Source organism: Ursus americanus, chromosome 11, assembly GCF_024610735.1.
Source record: "Ursus americanus isolate L20-20 chromosome 11, mUrsAme1.1.p, whole genome shotgun sequence".
Classification (NCBI taxonomy): Eukaryota; Metazoa; Chordata; class Mammalia; order Carnivora; family Ursidae; genus Ursus; species Ursus americanus.
The window spans coordinates 50,937,995-50,962,657 of NC_142137.1; the positions used below are offsets into that span (position 1 = coordinate 50,937,995).

Below are 24,663 nucleotides of genomic sequence, written 5' to 3' on the forward strand. Positions count from 1 at the left end.
GAAAAAGGCAACATTTTCTTTAGGGTGACTGACCATAGTGGGTACATTCTTCACCCTTCTACCCGCACGTACAAACCCGTCTTGAGCTTGCACCGCCGTGAGCTTCAAGTGCACCGTCAAGGCCGCTAGGCCGGATAGTCATTCTCACAGTGCCGCACTCGCCGTTAAATACACCTCTTACAAGGCGACCTTCGATCAACGTGATTTTACACATAGTCCACTCTAATGGGCTGAATAGTGTCCCTGCAAATCCACGGCCACCAGGAACCTCAGAACGTGGCCGTATTTGGAAAGGGAGTCCTTGCAGATGGAATCACGTAAGATGAGGTCATATACCGGGGTTAGGGTGGGCCTGAAATCCAATGACACATGTCCTTGTATAAAAATTACAGAGACACCGCAGGGAGAAGGCCATGTGAAAACAGGGTCAGAGATGCTACCACAAGCCAAGAAATACCTGAGGCCACCAGAAACTGGAAGAAGCAAGGAAAGACTCTCCATAAGAGACTTCAGAAGGGATGTGACCCTGCCAACACCTTGATTTTGGATTCTAGCCTCTAGAATATGAGAGAAGAAATTTCTGTTTTAAGCCACTTCCCTACTGCTAATTTGTTCAAGAAGCTCTAGGAGAAGAGTACAGGTTTGTCTACTAACCAGTGCCGGCTGGCCAGTGCTCTGCCACCAGTCTGCAACAAGAGTGCTACAGGAAACGAGAGTAAGTGCTTGAGGACTCGTAGAGCTGTTTGACATGGTGGTGACATCACACAGCACATAATGTTGTTTCACAAAATATCTGTCTGTGATGGACTGGAAATTAAAAGGAAAAAAAATAGTCTTCACAGTTAGAGATACACTGCAAAGATAATTAATATTTACAAAGATGAAGCTGGAGAGCTGTAATTAAGAAATTTGCATTCTGAATCGTCTCAGAGAAACTTGTGTTTCACTTTGTATTAGTGGTAAAAATATTTTATTCTAATATTTTGAATAGCGTAATCCACAAATGGTTTACAATACATGCATGGTAGTTAGCTGTTAATCATATTACTTGATGAGCAGGAAACTTACTTCCTAGACCATGGTGGATCACTGATTACACAATAAAGGAACAACACACCAGAGCTTTGTTAACCACAGGGACCCTGGCAGAACTTAAGAGAACATCTTCTCAGAGCCTGGGAGCTCAGACTCTGCTCATACAAAATGAACTTGGGCGGAGTGAATAGATCTGAGCTACTTCAATGGCAATAATAGAGAGTGACTATAACTATGTGAGTTATAATAGCAGATGGGAATGACAAAGATGACAACTCTCTTCCAAGAAGGCACTTTCTCTAGCACCAAATCGACCAAAAGCTGAGTGGACATGACTTTAGAAAAAAACAGTCTCAACGGAGAAGAGGAAACCCTGCAGCAATGTGGGAGACCATCTGATATGAATGTTTTCTCTCAACAATTAAAAAAAAATACGCAGGAACATGATTTACCCAAACGAAGGGCAATCATGCTTCCTTTAACGTCAATGCTAATCATAACCACAGACTCAAGAGCCCCTAGAACCTCAGCTAGTCATTGAAATAGGCCAATTAATGAAAGCCTCTGAAAAGGTCTCCAACAGAGGGAAACACAAACGCTGTAAGAAACACAAAGCATCCATAAGTAGCCCTTCGTATTTCTGTGTTCAGTCTCACTCACCATTACTTTCTCATGAGTTTGCCTCATACGAAGCACGGAAGGCCAACCTAAAAATCATTATGTCAACTGTTTGTCCTGGCTGCTGGCAGATCAGAAAGTGGGCTTTAAAGGGGATTGTGGATTCCTGATTTGAACATACACTTCAGCACGAAAGCACTTGCTTGTCATCACATGCCATTCACTTGACTTTCTAAAATTTCCTAAGTTACCACGGAAACTAAGAGTCCATGAAATTGATAGATTCTTTAATAAAATGAAATTGCTGTTATGGGAATGGGTGGAGACAAATATGTTGAAGCTGCAGAAGTCATACCCTGCAACAACTCCACACCTGCATTCAATTAAAAATCCTAAACCTTAAGCTATCATTAGATCATAATGATTTCAACTGCACTGTGGAAATTACACTAGGTTAGCATACACCCTCCTCCCATAATACTGAATTCTGGCTCTTCATAGTTACATTTTTTTGAGCAAACAATTTTTTTTAACAAGCAGCATCATGAGAGCCCATAACTCATTTCGCCTAAAATTATTTTTCAGAACTATTCAAATTCATTTCAGTCTTACAGAGCTCTTCAGAAATCCACTGCAACTAGACAGTCTCTATAGCAAGAACTAATTGAATTCTTCGGGAGAGAAAAATGTGATGTTCTTGTTTGCTTTTACCCCTTGATTTAATCAGATCTGTACCAACCATGGAAACAAATATACCAAACTCAAAGTTTCATATTAAAGACTGGTGGTTTCTCACGTGTCAAATTAGAGTTAAATCTGTAAAGGTGGAAACTAGAGAATCCATGTCTAGAACTCATTAATGGGTTTTGTGGACAAAGGAGAAATCAGCAAAAAGCAAGCCAGCCAGGACCACTTCATTTCCAAAAATTGAAAAGCTGTCAAGAATTTCCCATCAACAGAATGACACACACTGCAAGATATGAACAAAATAGTCTACTCCGATTCCAAGAGAATTAATTTTAACTCTTCCATTCCAACAATCTCATAGACAAACACACTCTTAAATGTCTAAATTAATTACATTAAGACAAGAGTTGGAACAAAAATAGAGTTTGAAGAAAAAAATAATTGCCTAAGAAGAGGAAACACTCCCTAACTAATCAGGGAGTCTCTATATATACTCATATGTTCACCATCTTACAGTACTTAGTAAGCACTATCATCCATCCATAGCTAGAACAAGAAGTATGTTCCACAATAAAATTAATTTCATTCCTGATTTCACACATTAAAGCTTAAAGCAATAGAACTGCTTTCCCCTTCCCATTCACTCTGATCCTTTATAGGGGCAACTTATCCCATAAAAACTTCTCTGACAGAATTCATGCTACACTGTAAACCATTCCTACTTTCATTAAGTTTCCTTAATTCTAAACTTGTAACTACTTTTGTCTATGACAAAACTCATACAAAACACATCCAAACACAGAAATGTCCTTTCTGTCTAAAAGAAAATTCCATCTCCCCAGCAGGAGGTCTTTCTTCCTGTTTGCAACAACAACAAAAAAGAACAATGACTTTTTCACTTTCATACTTACAAACTCCCCCAAACTTTGATTTTAATAGTGCTAGGCTAGCCCTGTGACTTAGACGCTGATGCTAGATGATAGTTTTCCTAACTAAAACTTCACCACCCAAACGGACCCAAAGCCCCCTCACCTTTCAGGCAGAACATTCTGAAGCAGTTCCATGGAGGGGCTGGTGCTCTAGGGTCCCATGTAGCCTGCAGTGCTAGGCACAGCTGTCTCCCAGCCCACCTCCCCACATTCACTGCCAGAGAGTGGGGCAGTCAGCCAGCAACTATGATTACAGGAAGCCACTGCCCAGTCCCCGGCTTTCTGGGCTGAGCTGCTGACACCTCCCTATCTCTCATACGCTGTTTCACACCATGGAATCAGCCAGGATCATCTTGGAAAGTGAGGGGCGCCGGGGGTGAGCAGTCACTGTTCACTTAGTCCAGTGCAGAACCGCGTAAGGGCAAGCCCATTTGTTTGTCTTATCAGCATTTTCCATTGCACCAGATGCAGGACCTCACGTGATCGACAACACAAAAAGGAAATCACTTGATTCAGTTTAACTCTTTGCTATTAATTATGACTCCTATTCTTTGACCTCATTATTCCTTTGTTACTCATACTCTTAACTTTTTTTTTCTGGTATAGAACAACTCATATACTGGGACATAATTAGCACGAAACATTATGATGTGAAACCCTGCATACAGCTGTCGGAGTCGATGTAAGTGGGTGGGTCTACGTGAAGCACTCCGCAGTGTCGAACAAAGAGTAAGCACTGTGGAAGTGTTGACTGTTGTTATTATTACTACCACTGCTAGTAATAAACTTGAGTGGTAGGACACAAATCTGAGGCATGTTACACTTCCATGGCATTGCCATTTCTGAGGAGGAACCGAAGCTCAGTCCGCTGAACTAGGCATCAGAGGATGTGAATTTCTCACTCTGCTGCAGCCATCATCGGATTGTTCAATTTCTCCTCACCGAAAAGCTAAATTCACTCCGCTGAGTTCAAAATTTCTGTAAACTTGTTAGCAGGGGTTAAAAAGCCATTGAAGGGATTTTATTGCATATCTAAAGAGAAATGGTCTACAAATGTGGCCTCGGGAGCACCCTGCTTGAAAGTACTGTCTGAACTGTGAGTGCCCCCGACATGCTCAGAGACTCTCAAACCCCCTGGCCACCGGAAGCGGCCATTGTTTGCAAGGCCCGCGGCTGTGTGCAGGCCTTCCTTTTGCAGGAAACTGACTCACAGAACCAATCTATCTGTCTGTGTCCTGGGGTGCTCGCTGCAGCCCCTCTGACACGGGGTAGATGCTTTGTGTCTTCTGCTTCTAACATACAGTTCAGCATACCCTCATTTGGTTTCCACTCCTCGTCTTCCAGGATTACCAGTGGGGCCTGGTTAATGAGTTCCCAGCCAGGAGGAAGTCATTGCACTAGTTGCTATGACCACAAAGAAATGTTAAGAGGTCCCTAGCCAGAAGCTGCTGGATTGAAAAAACCCTGCATGTGGAATGACAAACAGTGATACTAACTTTTAGAACAGAACTGGAAGGAACCTTATCGCTCATCTCATCTGGTAAAAGGGTTCAGAAATGAGGCAATTTGCCCAACTAACCAGCAGCGAGCTGAGTTAAGATCAAAATCAAGCCACCTGACCTAGCCTTTTCCATCTCACTACATGACCCTCCCCACAGATGGGCAGAGTCAGTCCTTGTCCTTTCCTGGGGTTTTTTTTTTTGGGGGGGGGCGTGGAGGGGGGAGTTTCCTGTGCAATTTACGAATTGCAGAGGTATCCCTGAAAGTATTCTTTTGGGTTGGATTTGGCTTTTTAAGTTACACAGAGAGAGAACTTCCACAGGTTAGAGAATTAAGACTTCCAAACACAGGTCAGTGCACAGAGTTTGGGGGCTTATATGCTTTTACCAGCATTCTGAATACTCACAGTCAAACCCTTCCATATAGAGACGACTTTATATGCTGGAAAGAACACTGAACTAGAAAACAAAGAGAGCCTGAGTGCAGCCACATCCATGGCATCATCCAGCTGGTCTCTACAGCAATTCCTGAGCTGTAAACATGCCGACCAAACGTGGGAACTAAATTAACTCTAAGATTCGAGCCTCTGGAGGGAGCATGGCCCTGTGGACATCTTGATTTCAGACTTCCGACCTCCTGAATTGTAAGAGAATAAATGTCCGTCGTTTTAAGCCGCCCATTTTTTGGTAATTTGCTACAGCAGCCCTAGGAAACGAAGACATTTAGCGAGGCAAGCATTCTGGGAGAAAGGGAACAATTTTTTTTTCTTTTTAAACTAACTTCAATTTATAATTACATGGGCATAAAACCTGTCTCTTCCATACCATTGCGGTTAAATTTTTACTGGAAAAACAAAAAATCTTCCTATAATACTCCTAAACAGCACGAATACCATCATCTATTAAATTAGTGAAATGATAGGTATCACCGATCTGAAAAGGTCACGGCATTAAACTCAAGCCATGGAAATGGAATATGCTTTTGTTAATATCAAATATAAAATTATATATAGATATTTTTTAAATCCCTTACTTTCACCATCAAACAACTGTGAATAATAATTTGAAAAATAAAACATGAAAAGGCACATTGTTCAGTCTGGGGGGGGGAAATAAGAACGACCCATGAAGATGGTCATGATCCATCACCACCAATCAGTGCTACTGAGAAGCCTGCATGAAGGAAGCAGGCCTGGAATGATGTATGCTTGCAGAATCCACCGCCCTCCGGACAGGACGCAGGTGCTTTGCCAGCCATGACCTTAGAGCACAACCACTTCTCTCCCTTGGAGGATTACAACATCCAGCATCGCGTTAAAGTTTAACATTACTATCTCTGCCAGAGGGAGTGGTAGCCACACAAACAGCCAAAAATTTTTAGATCCTTACATCTTCCAAACCACTCCAGTGCTATGAAATTCGTTGCTTAAAAAAAAAAAATGCTGTTGTTTCAATAAAATAGTGAGGATATGAGTAGATCAGGAATTAATGCACATGATACATAGAATTAGTGAATCTAGATAGGCTCAAAATTCTACTTTGCTCCTGGCAAAACACAAGACAGACTTATACCAGAAAAACAGGCAAACCAGTTTTTCTTTCTATGCATCTTGGCCTCTTATTCTTACCAAAAAAGTCAAAGATGAAAAAAACCCCTCTCTGCACCCATTCCAGAGTTTGTTTCACATGAACTAGAAAAGTATTCCACCAGGTAAAGCCTGTTTTCATACCTCCATCTCTAGGCATGCATCTCAGTGCTTTAAATGTCAGATGAAAGACATATTCCCAAACACCATGTTCCATTTCCCCTATACTACAAGAGACTGAAGATGCTAAAACCCTCCGATACTTTTAAGATTAGACCAGAGAAGAAGCCCCTCTGGTAGCTAAGGCTGAGAGGCACCATCTGAAGATCTTTCAAAAGGTTTCATCATTCCCAGGTCCCCCACTGTCCTACAGTACTTCAGTTTCTACCAACATTCTGAGTTTTTCTACGTATTTAATTACTACCACAGGCCCAAGAGAAAGAAGAAAAAATAGTACAGCATTACAACTTTAAATTGGCTCATTTCACGTTTGCCCTGGCGAGTTCCCGCACTGCGGTGCCCCAGTCCGGCCCCTTCTGGAGCAGGGTTAGTTCATCACACAAAAACCTGGACCCGGGTGTTTGTCCTAGCCACTCCTCTTCCTATCATCATCAGACCCGGTCTCCTGTTGGGTTCTTCTGCACTCTGGAGGCAGAGATGACCGACTTGATCCCAGGGCGGTCACTGTGTGAGAAGTTTTGGAACCCTGGCTCGCTGAAGAGACAGGTTACTGTGTGCTGGAACCGAATCCACTACGGAGTGCGAGGGAACAGCAAACACTTAGCTAGGGCTCCTCAGGGCCTTCTGGCCTCAGTGAGCTTAACGCAGGTCACTAGATTTCTGCCGGGAATCATGGCAGTTCTGCTCTAACTGGACATTTTAAAATACGCTTTCCTGAGCCAGTTCTTAGGGTTATTTCCATTTTTTTTCCTTCACAGCTAAGTCTGGACTTCATGACATCACGGCCAAGAAAGCAGCCCTCATTTGGCTCCTTACCGTGAAGTCTGTCTCTCACCTCATTCATGCCACTCTGGCTCTCCTAACAGCCAAATGACTTGATTTTCTTTTTGTGAAGAACTCTTGGGTCCCTCTGGTTCTTTTTTCCCAGGGAAGGTAAAAATGAGTTTCCAAGCTGACCTGAGCTCTCAGCTTAGATGATCTTACAGCCTTTCCTGGTCTTCGCTGTGCAGACTTGCCCTAACTTCACTGCCATTCGTCCACTGGGCTCCCGTCTGTAACTCCACCCACTGCCTTAGAAACACGGTACACCTCGTAAGCCACAGCGGCAGGGAGGGGGCTTTAGGTGCAACCTTGCTCCGTCCATCCTGCCCGATGAGCTTCCAAAGGTACTACCCATGGCTGAGATGTTTCTCCCAAGCTATAACATTCCTTGCTTCCTTTATAGTAGTTTATTTTTTCTCCAATTGCTCTATTCTCTCCTTTAGGAAAAGAAATAACAATAATAATAATAACAATAATGATGACAATGATGATGATGATGTTTCCACTTACGTAAAAAACACAAGGTAAGAATAAATCCCAAATTCCTCATCTAACAATAAAAGCCTGTCTGACGCTTGGACGCAATTCTTTTCCCAAAATTTTCTGGCCATTTCCCCCTTCAGGGGCCCTGTCAGCAGACTTTGTGCCTTATTCTGTATGGCTTCAGACCTCCACCATCTTTATCAATCATTTCCTTCATCTGAAATGCAGCCTCCACCCCCACCACCTGTTTTTACTTCTCTTAAGCCTTCGGACCGTGCTCCTCTCAGTCTCTCCTCGCACTAAGTCACCATGGAAGCGATCACAGTGTCTCAGTTCTGTCTGCCCACCTACAATGAGAAGTCCTCAAAGCAGGGAACTGCTCATTCTCCCTTAACCTCCCACACCCTGTAGGATACCTGAAACAGAATGGATGATCAATGTTTGTGCCTAAACCACAATTATTATTACGCCAATATTTCGTTCAAAAGCAAAACAGTGGAAACTGTATAAAACCTGAGCGAGATATATATCCAATAGCATAATGATTGCTATGAGACATCATAAAAATATTTAACATAGTCCTAAAATTAGATTCTATTTTCCCTACATATAACTCTACTGAAACTCCTTATTAAATAATAGCTACTGATCATTAAGAATTAAACTGATGGTAGAATTTTTATAAATCATCATTTTTTTTAAAGATTTTATTTATTTATTTGAGAGAGAGAGAGTACACAAGCAAGGGGGAAGGGCAAAGGGAGAAGCAGGCTCCCCATTGAGCAAGGAGCCCAATGTGGGACTCAATCCCAGGACTCTGGGATCATGACTTGAGCTGAAAGCAGACGCTTAACCAACTAAGCCACCCTGGTGTCCCTAAATCATCATTTCTTTAACAGCCTTTCACAATATATACAAATACCAAATCATTATATTGTACACCTCAAACTAATATAATATGTAAAGTATGTCTCAATAAAAAAAATACACCATAAAAAAAAAAAAAGGCTGATAGTCTAAAGAGGCCTCATTTTCAAAGCCACAAACACAAATACCATTCTGTCTGAAGGCAAGTTCTCCAACAAACTCAGAAAGCAGTTTTTCCTATTCTCATTCAGCCTAATTAAATGTTTGAAGGATCACGGAAGTGGAAAAGAAAAAAAAATTGTTTTTCAAAGCATCCATACAAGAATGTTGAAGTCAGTGTGTCCAGCTGGAGGGAGGATACCAAAAGATATCATAATAATGACCCCAAGTCCCCTTTCCTAGTAGACTTATAATGAAGCATATTATAGGAGAAAAACAAAACCCCTAGAGTCTAAATGTCATTTTCTTAAAGCTTTGCCATTGTCAAAATGCCTAATATGTGCATATTTGGAGAGTCTAAGTTTAAAGCACATAAAAATAACCTCATATCCTTTCATGCTGTATATTTCATCAATGTGTAACTCCTAAAATAAACATATCAATGGCAACCCCCTCAAAAAGAAAAAAAAAAGCCAACCTAAAATAAAGAGGTCATTTGTATCATTTTCCCCTAAACATCTGAGTAATCTGAGGAAGTTAAAACAATCACCAACCTTCAGCCTCAAAAACAGGTGCATCTCTTCCGCCCACAAAATTACCCTCCTAAATCATTCTAAAGAGAAGTCAGTCTACAAATCAGAATTATTCAAAATCATGTACCAGCCAACCAAGAGGAACACAAGTTCTGCCACAATTTACTTGTTAATAAAACATAAGCCCATAACCAGAGAGTAAATGGACTGTTGCTAATTTTAATCATCAAGCAAAAAGACAAAAATGTAAAGCAAGAGGTACCAAGCTAAAATGCCCAGGCTCCTGACAATTTCTGCACAGATAACTGAATACCTACTCTATTTAAGTTGCTTAAGATTTATAAATTTGAAACACTTTATTTTATAGCCAACTAGGTATCTGAAAAACGCAAAGTTGTATAAAGAACTAGAGGATTTCCATAAAAAGGTAGTTTATTTCTGAAATCACATTCTCCAACTTGTGACCCACTTAAACCGTGGTGACAAGGCTTAAAGGAAGGAGCTAATCATTTCCCGCTCAAGTGCCAAGTCTTCGGAGCAGCCAGGCAGTTTGAAACTTCAGGAATAGCCAGTTATTTCAGGACCCGCAGGATTTACAACAATAACGGCTGGAGGAAACCACACCATTCAGCTCCCTTCGTCTTTTTCCCTGTCCTTAGGAGTTTAAAAATAAGCAAGAAAATGATTCTTCAAACTGGCAGACCAATCTGAGGGTGGCGTCTTGCCACAGTGCATGATAATCACAGAGTTACAAGATCCACAGAGAACACAGCAAGCCACAGAAACAGCGAGATCTTTTCTGATCCTCCTCTTTGATCGTGCTAAAAAGATCTAAGCCTTTTCCTTTTTTATTTTTGTTTTACCTCTTCCTCTTTTCCTCCTTCCTCCTTCACTCCCTCCCTGTGCGTCTTTCTCTCTCTCTCCCTTACCTTTAGTAAAGGTAAGTCCTACTTGAAGTCACCTACAGTACTGTGGACGTAACGGCTGGCATTTCCTTTCTGTTCTATCTTTACGTAATGCATCTCCGCAAATTCAGCTATTAACGACAATAAATCTACGGCCCCTCAAGAGGAAACGAGTTTTACGCCAGAAGTAGAATACTACGTATAAAGTTTTAAAATGCACTTATTTTGAGGCAGATGTGCTTCTAACAGCTCTATTAAGTTATTTGACTGTCTCTAAGGACTTCAGTTCAAACCAAAGAAAGGCGACAGCCCAGGGCCCTTGCGGCTTTCTGTTTGTTTTTTGGTTTGTGTGTGTGTATGGGGGGGGGGGGTTAGTTTGGGATTTTTCCTTCAATTCTCTGAAACCTAAATGAATTTATACTTTTGTAAGGGAATAAAAGTGACACCAGAGAGCCTGTTTTCAAGGCTGATGTTGTCCCTCTTCTGCCTTTGCTATCATTAGTAAGTTGCCTATCTTTTGCAGATCTAGTTAAGAAAACTTTCTGTGTGCTACACAGAGTGAAAGAAAAGCTTCCAAAACGCGCTCTGTAAGTAAGGTCAGCAAAGGAATCTGTCGCTTGACCCTCACAGAGCCATCAGGAATGTCAAAATGAAAGAAAGGCATGGAAAGCAACAAAGTCTCAAAACTACTGAAGAGAGGAGAAAGGAAAGTGAGGACACAGCCTAACTGGGCCATGGTCTGCTGGGAGGTCTGCAGCGCTACCCGGATCCGCACTTCTTACCTGTCCAACAAGGAAGCAGACAGAGTCCTCTCTGAGGTTCCTCCGGGCCCTAACAGGTTAGTCTTGTTTTGTTAAGGTAACTGCTTGGATCCCCTCATAGCTCCGACTTAGAGACTATATATAAATACTTACTAAAATGCTCTTAAGTGACACTACGAGGGGAAAATATGTGGTCACTACTTCTAAATCATTGCTAAAGTTGGCTTTTTGAATTAGGTATACACAAAACAGACTTATCTGAAATTTCACTTTACCTGAAAAGAAAGGCATCTTTACAATTATTATCTCTGAGACTTTACAACCAAAACGTAGAATAACTATACTGGGTGTCAAAAGCTTTTGACATCAGCAGTGAGCATCTTTTATTCATTCTCTAATATTTGGAGAATGAGAGAAAGGATAATAGTGCTTTTTGAAATTGTTACTTTTCTCTGAGCCTCATTTCTTGAGTCACAGGAAAAAAAATTTTTTTAACTCTACTTTCAACTTATGCAAATTGCATCCCAACATGTCTGAAGCTCTCCTATGTATGAAGCTAAGTATTCACTGAGCTACTACTATGGGCCTAGGATGCAAAACGGGGATTGCAGCATTTCGAACAGACTATTAAGAGAGTGCGTTAATTCTGAGTATTGGGATATTAGTGCTTTATTAAGAAATTCACAGAAAAGACAGAGTCAAATCAGCTTTTTCTGTTATACTTTATATAACTCCCATTTGTGTTAATGAGGATCAAATGCCATTTATAGTGTTTGACTAAAAATATTCAATGGGGGAGAATTGGTTTCACTCAGAAATATGGTCTCATCTTCACCTTTTTCTCTTTCTTTCTTTCTTTCTTTCTTTCTTTTACTTTTTGAAGCAGATGACGAGAAGATGTGAAATTGAATATCTGGGGAGGCAATTTCAACCATATGAAAAACAAGTAAATATATGTGGTGTCGCAATATCAGCTGGGACGAAGAGAGGAGAGGGAGAAGAGAGCGAGAACATAACACGTTATTAGAGAAAGCAGTTAATGGTGAAACCCAGCTTAAAAGCAGCAAAGCTACACTTGCTTATCAAGTCAAACAATGCAGTAATCCTACTTGAAAACTCAGAGTGATTTTATAGATGTGTTTAAAATCTAACGTTTACAAAAAGAACTGGGATGCCCAAATATAGTCACAATTTCATAATATTAATGCAAACATGTGCTTTATTCAACTGTGCTAAGAAGAAAAGCCAACAGAAGATAAACATGTAAAAAACACATTTAAATTCTACAGTCACATCCTACTTATCAAGAGATCACTTTTCAGACAAACTCAACCACTCAAAATACGGCCAAGAGAGCATCACTCATAGGATTATGGCTCAGGATCTCATTATCATCTTTTGACCGATACTGATGCAATAAACTGAATTTTGCCCAGACCCTCCACACCAGGTAACAAATTAGAAATACCAAATCAGACAGTGGTAAGGACAAGAGGTGGGCACACCTATACAGAGAAAGAGAGCTGACAGCCTTACAGCAAATGTGGCAGAGGCAGCAGGCAGTGGAGACCCACTTCATGCCAAAGCAAAGACACCAGGGTGTCACCAGGTTCTTACAGACTCAGTGACTATTCACAGTGACACCAAAGCATCAAAACAAGGTTCCACTGTGCTGAGGATTGAGAGAGATATTTCACGGTGTCATGAAAGAGTGTGGGACTAGGTCACAAAAAGTGGACTCAAATCCAGTCTATAGCATTATTATCTACATGGCTTCAGGTAAGTCACTTAATCTTTCAGGGACTGCTTTCTTGCCACAAAAGGGGATAATGCCATCTGTTCTGCCCATCTTACAGGACTGTTACAACAGTGGGATAAGGTCACACCTGTGTGAATACTGTGCAAACCACAACCTGCAAACAGACTCTATGTGCAGAGTATACCAGAACGATGTTCATAAAAATTGTATTTTTAATTGTTTTAAAATTCTGAAAGATGAATGAGGCAAACTTCTGTTACATGAAAACACAAATAAATAAAAGGCATGTTCCTCTAACATTTTATATAAGCTAACACGTAGTCCATATGATCACAATTTAGAAAAGTATCTCTAACCAATTACCAGTTTTTTACAGTAATCTTATGTTTCAAAGAAAACACAGCTTTCCCTCCAATTCAGACATAGGATGTCTGAGAGATATGGGCTAGAGTCCAACAATTCGAAAGTGAAGTTAAATGGCCTCAACTTCTCAACTGATTTTCCTCTAAGGGGGCAGACAGTAGGCCAGTAAACATAATGACAGAGAACTCTCCAGAATAAGGCAGAAATTCATCAGACATTGCCATCCACGAGCTTTCCTTTGCGTGGGTTAGCAGGTGTGCACCACCTGCTGAGGGCGGGCTCTGTGACTCTGTGCTCCATCAGGCAACAAGGTTTACGCACCAGAAATCACTCAGTCCTGCCTGATTTTTAAGCATTTACCCTTATGCACTGACATGGTCGCGGGCGAGGGGCGCAGAGGTCAACCTAGAAGAGGACTTACTGCGGTGAATGCTTACAAGCTCATGGCCGTCAGTCAGTTCTCAGAGCAGACGATTTCTGAGAGGCGCCACGAATCCACGCTGCATCTCGAGACACCTCAGATATGCGAGACCTCTCTACCACACTGGTACGATGGTGGACTATTCACGGAACTCCATCATAGTGTGTAACTTCTAAACACTGTGAAGGAGCGACCTGGTACACAAGCTTATTAAGAACCTACCAAAAGAAGTGAAGTCTACCGAAAGCAGCGTTCTGCCACTGAAGGCTGTGACCTAATAAGGCAGTCATCACTCCAGGAGGTCAGGACTGACATTTTCTGCCTAATAACATAGAGTAAAACGGAAGAGAAAATAATACCACATGGAGTCATGCAATAATGAAGTAGCTTCGCGAAACTTTTGCTTCATTTTATGTGCGTGTGTGTGCGCGTGTGTTCAGTTGACCCTTGAACAACATGGGAACTGAGTGCACCAACTCCTCCCCCTTGAACTCCAATCCCACACCATTGAAAATCTTTGTGTAACTTTAGAACTCTCCCATAACCCAACTGCTAAATAGCCTACCACCGACTGGAAGCCTTACCGGTTACATAAAGTCGATTAATACATATTTTGTATGTTTTATGTATTATATGGTGTATTCTTACATAAAAGTAAGCTAGAGAAAAGAAAACATCATTAAGAAAAACATAAGGAAGAGAAAATACATTTATAGTACTGTACTGTAACTTATCAGAAAAAAGTCCACATATAAGCGGGCCCGTGCAATTCAAACCCATGCTGTTCAAGGGTCAACTGTATGTGCAATGTGTGGAGCCCAAACCAATCTAAAGCATACTTACTACTCTAGACACAGGCAAAACTTTTGAAAGTCACTGACTTAAAAAGTCAACTATAATTAAACTTTTAAAGGCACTGAAAAACTCAAGACATTCATACTAGAGTTCCACTTTATAAGATTCTTTACTCCAACCTAAACAAGCATTTGTTACAGAACAACCTAGCTCAACTTGCTCAGAAATCAGAGGAAGTTTTACTAATTGGATTTTTGTTCCAACCTTTATTAGTTGGATTTGACATGTAACCTTCAAGATTTCTAAAGTCAGCTACGGAACTTTTCCATGGTTTCAATGACACACGCACACAGATCAAGTGGATAAACTAACACATACCCCAGTGTGTGGGATGTAACCAAGGTCTGATGATCTGAAGGAATGTTGATGGAGAAAAATCCCAACCTTGCCAGCTTCAAAAAACAGCAGCAGCACCCAAGAATGCCCCAAATGCAACAAGGTGTCTCAAAAATGGCTCATAAATCAAATCAAACAACAGTGAGATCCTTAGGACAGAACAACATTCAGGCATTCATACTTAAGGACAAAGAATTGGATAGCTAGCAAAAAAGAAAACCAATTAAAAGATCTTTTTGTAGCAATAGAGTATGTTGACTAACTCTGCAATAAAATTACTTTAAGGTAAAAATCAAAGTTCTTTTTCCAGGAAGTCAAAGTACTCTATGTACTTTCTGTGGGTGAAAAAATTATGTAAATAAATAACTACTGGTCAAGATGACCACAGCAACCAGGCCAGCACCAGCCACAACCACCCACCAAGATAAATTCACAAACTGTCTTTTGTATGCTTTGTAAAAGAATCGCCAACCAATCAAGACTGAAGCAGTACACACCTGTGTTCAGGTAGGAATTCTGGTTTATCTCGAATGTAATCCAGAAACACCCGACACCCAGTTTCTACTTTAGCTGAGGCGTTTCCAGTTACAAAGTAAAAGAGAACCTTCAGAAATAGGGGCAAGGGAACTGTGCCAACAATAAAATATATTTATTCTCACTCTCTCTTTTAAAGTTTACTGAAAAGAAAAAACATCAAGTGATATGGCTTATTGAAATCTCAACTGCCGGTGGCTTTTACTTACAAATGGGGCTTTTTCTTAGGCAAGGATAAACATATAGTGAACCCAAGTGGGTAATTTACATGTGCCACTAAAATTATTTTAACCAGTGAATAGATGAGCCTTTATCCTTGTTCCACACGTTTCCAACCATGTATAGAAACTTTATTAAGCTATGTCTTGAAAACAACCCAAAATTATTACAAGTGTACAATTAGTTGTACAAACAGCATATTCAGAAACTTGACCAAGTCCCGGGAGACTACCATTACTTTACTGATTTAGAAGATGGGATCAGAAAACTGTTAGCACAGGGAAGGCAGCATGGAGAAGAATGGAGACTCATTAGCTTTTCTCTCCGTATAACCTATCCCAGCTCCTTCCCTCCTCCAGTCTACTGCCACCTTCTCCCATTATCTTCCACTCATTACCACCCCCAACACATGTTTTCAAAAGTAGTAGGGCATGAAAATGGCAGAGTGGAGTCACTCTTTGTTACCCCAGCCTTAATAAGTGCCTGCTCTAGGGAAAGCCCTGTGTGCAGGGTCACTCCAGGTTACTCACAACTCAAGCCATTTTCTCTTTGAATCTGAGAGAGGCTCGCTCCTGTATGTGGCTTTCTCAAGGCACTGCTCAATATCAAGTCCACCCGGCAATAGGAGCTCTCAAAATGTAAGAATCCCTAAGACAAACCCAGATGGTGAGAATGAGTCTAGTAAAGGGTAGTATTGGCCGGGAAGTGGGAGGTGGGAGGAGGGGAAGGGAGTGGGACAGCACTAGCTGGGAACTCTAGCTAACAAATCCCCCCAGAGAGACAGTCTCAGACACCTGATAGGCAAGTGCCCACCATGTACCATACATATTTAAATAGCCAAAATGTTATGCATCCAGCAGGGTGATGAGTTCTGGCAAGAACTAAGTAAATAATTACTGACTGAATGTCTCTTAACTGTCATCAGATGTCAGCCATAAATGACAGAGAACAGTCTGTGATGCCAAATTCAGTAGTACAGAAAAGAGAGGTTCACTAAAGCTGAAGAGGAGCAGACCACAGAGACATCACTGCAACCAGCTTCCGCCCCCTGCCCAGCCTCACACCATGTGCAGCTCTGTGTATGAACAACATGTATGCTGATCATATGTAAGTTTTCCAATCGCATTTATTAAGACAGTGATCACCATAAATATCATCTTTAATTAGGAAGGTTAGAAATACAATGTGAAGACTACCCACATTTCATAAAGCTAGAAAACATATACCCATGCCTATGAAAATCACAAATGCCTATGCAAAAACACTAACAATAAAATCCTACGACTTCCCTTAATAAAGAAAATCTCACATGAAAAACTGTATTTCCATAACCGCTTTTCCTCATGTGCCTGTATAATCACTTCTACCAGTGCTTTGTCACTTATCAGCCACTAAAGTGCCTAACGTGATCAGGCTCGAGTCCAGGTTCTAGTTCCCATGCTCCGATCCATTCTGTGTGCCATAACTAAGCAGTTTCCCCTTAACGTTGCCTTGACCATGTGTTCACGCAAGAAATACCCACTCACTATCTTGCAAAGTGCAAGACATTGGATAAGACAGACTAGAGTTCAAAGAGCTTCAAATTCAGGTGAAGTATGAAGCACATGCCCAAAGAGTCTCAAAGCAGAGTACGCGCCCTTGAACCAGAAGACACTGGGTCCACGACCCCAAGATGCTCTAAGTGCTTTCAACGTCTTTTCTCTTTCTGAAGAAATACACTTGGTTCCCAGTCTCACCACATCTAAGTTTCTCTGCCTGGTTTTCAGTTCTCCCTAATGACCCTTCCTTGCTATCAAACTATTATTTTATTGAATACTCGCAGTATCCAGAAAATATTTATTAAATGAGTTCATTCATGTAATGTGTTATTAATAGTGTCTAGCCATGGCAAGCCTTCATTAAATGCTAGCTATTATTAATACTTATGGGCAGCTGGACTGATTTAGACTCAACTTTCAATTTTGTATTTTAACCATTTCAGGATTTGACATAAAAACTGTGGTTATGTTACTTGAAGAATTATCTAAAGGATGTGGCAGCTTTCAGTTGGGTTGGCTAGGTTATAGAAGAACTCTAAAAGCATTTATTTCTATACTGAAAATTCTACAGAATAGTATATTCTATACTAGGATAAAGACATCGTTGACTTGATTGACTATCAGTAGTGAAGAGATTGCCAACCCCTAGGCAGTACCATTACATACAATCAGACCCAACTGGTAAGCTGATACAGTATCTATAAACATACATATAAACATTAATTCAAGAAATAAGCTGCACCTGCTACCCATACATATGACGAATAACTATTATCCCATTTTATCAAAATGAAAACTAGCGTTTAAACAGATGATAGTGACTTGCTCCAGGTCACATTATTAGCACGTCACAGAAGCGAAACATCCAGGTTACCTGACCTAGGTCTCCTTGTATCATTCATTCTCTCTTTCAACTAAAATTTATTAAATACCTACTATGTGCCAGGTTTGGGGAAACCCTGGTTACCAAAACATACCAAAAAACAAACAAAAAAAAAAACCCAAAAAAACCCAAAAAGCAAAAAACCCTCTCTCCCGTCTTAGAGGTTAAATTCTAGTTTCAGGAGACAGTACTGAAAATAAAAACAATTGACTCTTGAGCAGCAGGAGTTTGAAATGTGCAGGATTCTTATTTATATGTGGATTCTTTTCAACAAATACAGTACTATGAACGTATTTTCTCTTCCTTATGATTTTATTATTCCCTTTCCTCTAGCTTACTTCATTGTAAGAATACAGTATGTAATACATATACAAAATATGTTAATCAACTCTTTATGATAGAGGTAAGGCTTCTGGTCAAAGTAGGCTATAAGTAGTTAAGTTTTGGGGGAGTCGAAAGTTATACAGGGATTTTTGACTACACAGGGATCAGCACCCCTCACCCTCGTCTTATTCAAGGATCAACTATACATAAAGTATATAGTATATCAGATGGTGGTAAGTGCTTTGGAGAAAAACAGAGATGGGAATAGAAAGGTTGGGATGAGGGTCAGAGGTGACATAGGGTCACTCGGATGACTTTTGAGCAGAGAGCTGAAAGAGGAGAGGAGAGGGAGCAGTGCGCATAGCTGGGACCCTGGATGGATGGGAAGGTCAAGTCGCAGGGCATCTTCAAAACAGCAAGGGGCCTGGTGTGACTTAGAGGACGGTGAGGGGGAGGCCCAGGTGATGCCGCTGGGGAGGCAGATGGTGCAGGGCCACACAGCACACCCTAAAGACTAGTTATCAAGCTGCCTGAGGAGGGAAGCCACTCAAGGGTTTGAAGCAGTGAAGTTACATGACATGACTTATGTCTGATGTTTTGCAAGGTTGCTGAGGCTCCTCTGACAAGATTAGCCTTATTTGGGGTGCGGGGAGGCCGGAGGCAGGGAGAGCAAGGGTGGATACTGGTGAAGAAGACTTATCAGACATGGCGTCATCCCCTCTCATACCTCATCTCTGTTTCCTAAGCCAACTTCCCTAATGGTTCAAACTGTCGTGATCAAACGTTTCTACGAAGCATTTGATCCACACAGTCTGAGTGAGCAACAGGAAACAGCAGACTGCCACTAAAATTATGTTCCCACACAGGGAACGCTCTCTTTTGCTACCCTCAAAAAACTTCAGGGTTGGGAGCACTTGCAAGGTGACATTCGTCAGTACACTGGCCAAAGGAAGCACCCTGTGCTACCGGTGCCCCACCCTTGTCTGGCACGGTGGCCTCTGCAAACAGCACTATTAACATGGTCCCAGGTGAGCTATGGTTACACAGTCAGCAACCATTTATTGAGCACTTAGCCTTGGGAATAAAAAAGATAATAAGTAAGACTTGGTCTCTGTCCTAAAAGAGTTCACAGTCTAGCTGAAGACACAGACACATAAAATATAAATATGATCCAGCTTATAATAAACATAATTACCAAGGTCTGTAGAAGGTGAAGAAATAACACAGAGAAAGGAGTATCAGCTCTGCCCCTAGGGGATTAGGGAAGGCTTCGCAGAGCTCTAAAGAAAGCAGAGAAGGTCCAGCAGAAAGTCAGCAGGCAGAGGTGGGGACTGGAGCATGGTGGCACAGGGCATGGGAGATACACTGCAGCATGGTGAAAGGGCATTGCATCCACTTGCTACCTGGGGAGTTAGAAAGGGCAGGGGATGGGGAGGAGTCAGAGGGGCAGGGTTCAGGCTACTTAAGTGAGATAGGCTTCATTTTGTAGGCAATGGGGAACAACACAAGAGTGACCCAATTATATTTGTGTTTGGGGAAGATGACTCTGATTACAGTGTAGACTCAAGGATGGCTCAAAGGGAGACAAGAGTGAAGATAACAAGAAAGAGCAGACCACTCAGAAGGCCACTCAGAATGTGAGGTAAGAGCAGAGGAAGGCCTGAACTACAGTTTGGATGGATAAGAACGTGCAGACACGATAGACCTGGAGGAGATAAAACTGATAAGACTGGAGTTAACTGAAGTATTTCATATGAAATCATGTCATTAAAAAAAAATAAAACCCTTTATTTAAAGCTTTGATGGAAAATATGACGGTTAAACCAAAAACCCTTGAAATTACATACAAATGTAAGACATTCTAAAACAATTGCAAGAGACTTATAAAAATTAACCTTAATTAACGTGCAGGGTCTTTTGAAATTATTTTAAAAACAACTGTTTGAAAAGAACAATCTCAAAAAAGTTTTCAAAACTGAGTAAAGACATTTCCATGAAGAACATACATTACTAACTTCTAAATGAATGCTCTGACAATATGTTACTTCTTTTAATACTCTATTTCTAGTAATCTAAATAAGTGTCTTTATCAAAATAAATCCACAAACTTTTTAAGACAAGTGAAGGAAGGATATTAGATAAAACAGAACATTTCAACAGAACTTTATCAATTTAATAACAAGATCATTTTGCAATAAAACAAGGCATTGAAACAACAGAAATTCCCATCTTCAAAAGAAAAAATAATCAAAGGTCAATAAAGGGCAGTTTCAATGAACCAGATAAAATATTAAGTGGCACTCACTGTTTGCCTCTTTCACAGAATGTCAGCTTCAGTAAAAAGTAAGAAAGAAAACATTACATTCACTGCACCGAGAATATTCTTCTCATCCCTTTTATTAAGACTCCAAGATAAACTCCATTTAGCTCTTTTTCCAATGTACATGGTGACCGTCCGAGTAAATATTACTTATTTATCTAGTTTTACTCTCAAATTCAGGGGGGCTACTTTAGCAATATTTGCCACTACTTTTTAGGTTTCTTTAATGTCATGAAGAAAATGCCCTTAAATCCCAACAATTTTAAAGATTTTATGATCAGAAATAAATCACAGCTATTTACATGGAAACAGGATCTCGACCTCGTGGCTTTTGGTCTTTTATGCCATTTTTTCTCCATTGTAACATCCGAGATCCTTGCTAATCTAATTATGCACAAGGGTCCTGTTTTCTGCAACTGTTTTACTAGGGAGGACACTGGGATGAAATTAGTTTAGATACAGCCAACTCCCACACTCAACAATTGATTATCTAATGTATGGATTATTCATTACGCTTAATACCTAATAAGGCCGTTCTCTGGTCATTTTTTGCAGTTCCTGGGACGGAAAAGAACTGAAATTCGAATGAATCAAATCTGATAATGTTATTAGCACATATGATAAAAGTCCTGAAGAAGAGAATGAAGTATTGTTTAAATCGAGGTTTTGCATGTCAATTACCCTCTCTATGCGCTGACCTGCCAATACCAGGATCATCAATCATGCCTCTGCCCCACTGAACAGAGCCAGAGATACAACAAAACATGCTCTGCTCCCTGAGAGGCTACCCCATTATTATTCCACCTCTTTTGGTTTTATTTGACAAGAGAAGGGTAAGTGAGCAAGATGGGGGAGCACAGAATAAATACTAGTCATTAGTTTCCCTTGAGAACCTTCCACAGTGCTGGAAACAAAGCAGGAGCTCATTAAATGTTGTGCAAATCAATGCTAACAGCCAGAAGACCATGCAAAACATGAAAATGCCCAAGATAAAGTTTCTTTATCTGGACCTTCTCATCTAAGCCATTCATTTTACACTTTTCACAATTATCCTGCATTTCCCCTATAATTCCCCCTTCGATGTCCTATCTGCTTCTCCATTTAAGTACGAACTCCATGACTTCCCAGGCTGTGTGCTATATTTCTTTGTGCACATAATACTAAAAATTCCTTCAATAAATGCTCTCACAACTCAATGTGAAAAGCTACATACTGTCTCACCTACAACTGACTTCTACTTTTTTACTACGTAGACATCTAATAAAACAACTCATGATTCACTAAATTTAGACTCAAGAGGATACTGATTCACACCCTTGATTTTTATGGCTAATTAAGTCAAAACATCATCTGCTATTATAATGGGTCATATCCCACTAAGAATATAAGAACTGATAATTGCTGTTACTTAATTCGCTTTTACCTTCCTCAGTACAAATGTCAATAGTTTTGAAGTTTTGGAACTTGCCAGCTGCTGGAGCAAAAGAAAACATGCAGGTGCTTACTTGCGATTGCTTTGGACATACCAGTATGTATCTTCTGGTTACTTTTTAGGCTCAGGAAAAGTCGTCTAATCGGAAGGATGCCTATTAATAGCATCTAATCTTATAAAAAACATTCTTCAAGAATTTTCAAGCACTGTAGTTTTATCCTTAGTTTCTTGAGTATATGTGACAACATTAAACTGCAAGCCTATAGGTTTGTGTCTTGATAGACATCCATACAGGTAACTACTTAAAAACTTTATTCTGATGGCCCTAACAAGCAATCCAGTATGGAGATTCACTATAAAAGAGCTTCTAAGAACTGTTTTATAAAATGAGCATGCATACAACATACTATCCACAGGACAGTAAGGATTCAGTGGGCTAATTACGAAAAGCAATGTGACGGGGAGACGGTGGGTGGGGAGTAGGCAAGCACCCTGGGCTTGCAGCAACTGCTGGATGGAAGGGAGAAAGGCGTAAGGCTGCAGAACCGGACACCCCAGCAGCCAGAGATCCCATGGAGGGTGGGGGGAGGACACAGGACACAACCCTGAAGCAAGGTTGACTTGTTAAGCTACACTGCCCTACCTCTAGCTCTCACTCCTTGGTGGTGGTGTATGGGGGGGGGAGGGGAGGCAGGACAGCAGGTTTTTAGAAACCTATGTAGATTAAAAAGTGTTACTATAAGGGAGGCAAGTTGGGGAGCAGGCTGAAGGGAAGTATGTGGTCTCAAACGTATGTGGTGGGGGCAGGCAGATCTAAAGTAAAAGAAAGATGCTATACACTTCCCATCAGACGGACATGTCTTCAATGCATATTTATTTGCAACCAAATCCTAACATGGCCATTTGGCATTCTTAGTGCTGACTGATAATCCCTGCTAGACTTTCAGCTTACATGATACTCCTAAGAAAAAAACTCCAAACTTGCATAATTTTTGTGAAAAATGGATCCTCTTTTGATCTGGAAGTGTAAACAAATGTCACTCCTGTATTTCTCCAAAGGGAAGAACTACGTGAAATAAAGATCAACTGTCAACGATATGCCCCTGGGGTAGTATGTCAAAGCTGGGAGCCAATTTTCTTTTGTAAGTCAAATGCAAAAATTTTCTTCTACAGGCAGCTTTTTTAAGGATTTCCCCCTGACTCCCTTTGTCAAAAATGGTAATATTACCCATGGCCAATTATTTCTAAGAACCATATAAATTTATACACTGTATTATGCCTCCATTTCTCTTGATGGGGCTACTGTATCCCCTATTACATTAAGGGATAAAGGGCACAATCTTTAGTATTGTTGCATAAACAAGTCCTCTCTCCCTTTATAAGTCACCCCTCTTCTCTACAATAACCTCATTATTCTTCACAAGTCAAGTGTACAGTATTTGCTTCATTTCCCAGCTAAAACTAACACATGCATATTCGCAGTCTCTTTCCCTTTAATGTTCGTTTAGATGGAGTACCTCCGACAGAAATCCTAAAGCCATATGGTCACATGTATACAGTCGTTAATGGAAACCTGACAGTGGTGGATCTAAAACAAAACAAGTCATAAAAGAACAACCTCTGGCAAAGGCCAACGGAATCAAAACTACACCCTCTGACAACCACAGCACTACTGTAACCGCCCTTCAAACATTTTTGCCTCAAACATTACAACCTACCCATTGACCAAAACCACAGCTTATTCCTGATTTAGAAGAGCAAAGTCTGTGGACTTACTAAACCGCACAACTGCAGCCAGAAAGCACGATGCCTCTTCTCTGCATGCCAACTGCACCACACCTGAACTTAAAAACCTGCACCCCTCAGCTCAGTAGCAGCGGACCACTGGTGACCCCCTTCCTGACATAATAAACAACTGACATCTTCCAAGAGCATTAACTAGTCCATCTCGTGCCACACTTATAGAGAAGACCGAACTGTTTAACACATATTATCCGCGCGGAAGAGCTCCGTTCAGTTCTCACCCCATGGACTAGAAACACTGTACCACTTAATGTACTCTCTCAGCATTCAGCAGTTTTGTTTCCCCAAAGAAGGGAAAGAACAGGTCGCTGAGAGATTCTAGCGAGGTTTCTTTTGGCACAGGAAGAATGTGATAAACAGGGAAAACACAATCACGCAGAATGTCTGGACTAAGTTCCTTTGTAATACTTAAATAGCGCCCCCCTACTGGGTTTTGCCACAGCACCAAATGGGGAAACCATTTTAGAGCTTAATAGTCCAGTCTCTACAGTAAACATTGTAAGGGAGAACTCTGAAATTCTAAATATAAAATATTGGGGTGTGTTAAGAAAGATGGAAATATTTCCCTCTCTCGCGCCAGGACTGGTATTTTTCTTCAGCCCAGGGAAGGCAAAACATGCTAACCCCGAGCACAGAGACCGACACGGGTCTGAAAAGGAACTTGAAAGAAATCCAAAAACTGCTTTTGGCCACAGTATCAAGGGCAAGCCCTTCATGTGCTCCTTTTCCTTGATGTCATTCTACTACCTGTTTAATTCAAGTGTCTGTGTCCTTCATCTACCGTCCGAAAGAAAGACGCAAGAAGACTGTTC

General features: G+C 40.9%; 1 protein-coding gene across 8 annotated transcripts in view; it reads right to left on the reverse strand.

The window, feature by feature from the left end:
- The window catches only part of NHSL1 (NHS like 1), a 290,075-nt gene that overhangs the window by 101,652 nt on the left and 163,760 nt on the right, over window positions 1-24,663 (reverse strand). For 2 of the 8 annotated variants that reach the window (XM_045814768.2, XM_045814767.2), the window contains exon 1: window positions 3,373-10,667. The exons of the other annotated variants lie outside the window; for them this stretch is intronic. In XM_045814768.2, coding sequence (XP_045670724.2) covers window positions 3,373-3,388 — 16 coding nt within the window. In that variant the 5' untranslated portion in view covers window positions 3,389-10,667. Of the gene's footprint in view, window positions 1-3,372; window positions 10,668-24,663 lie in introns of those variants that run through there. 8 annotated transcript variants of the gene reach the window in all.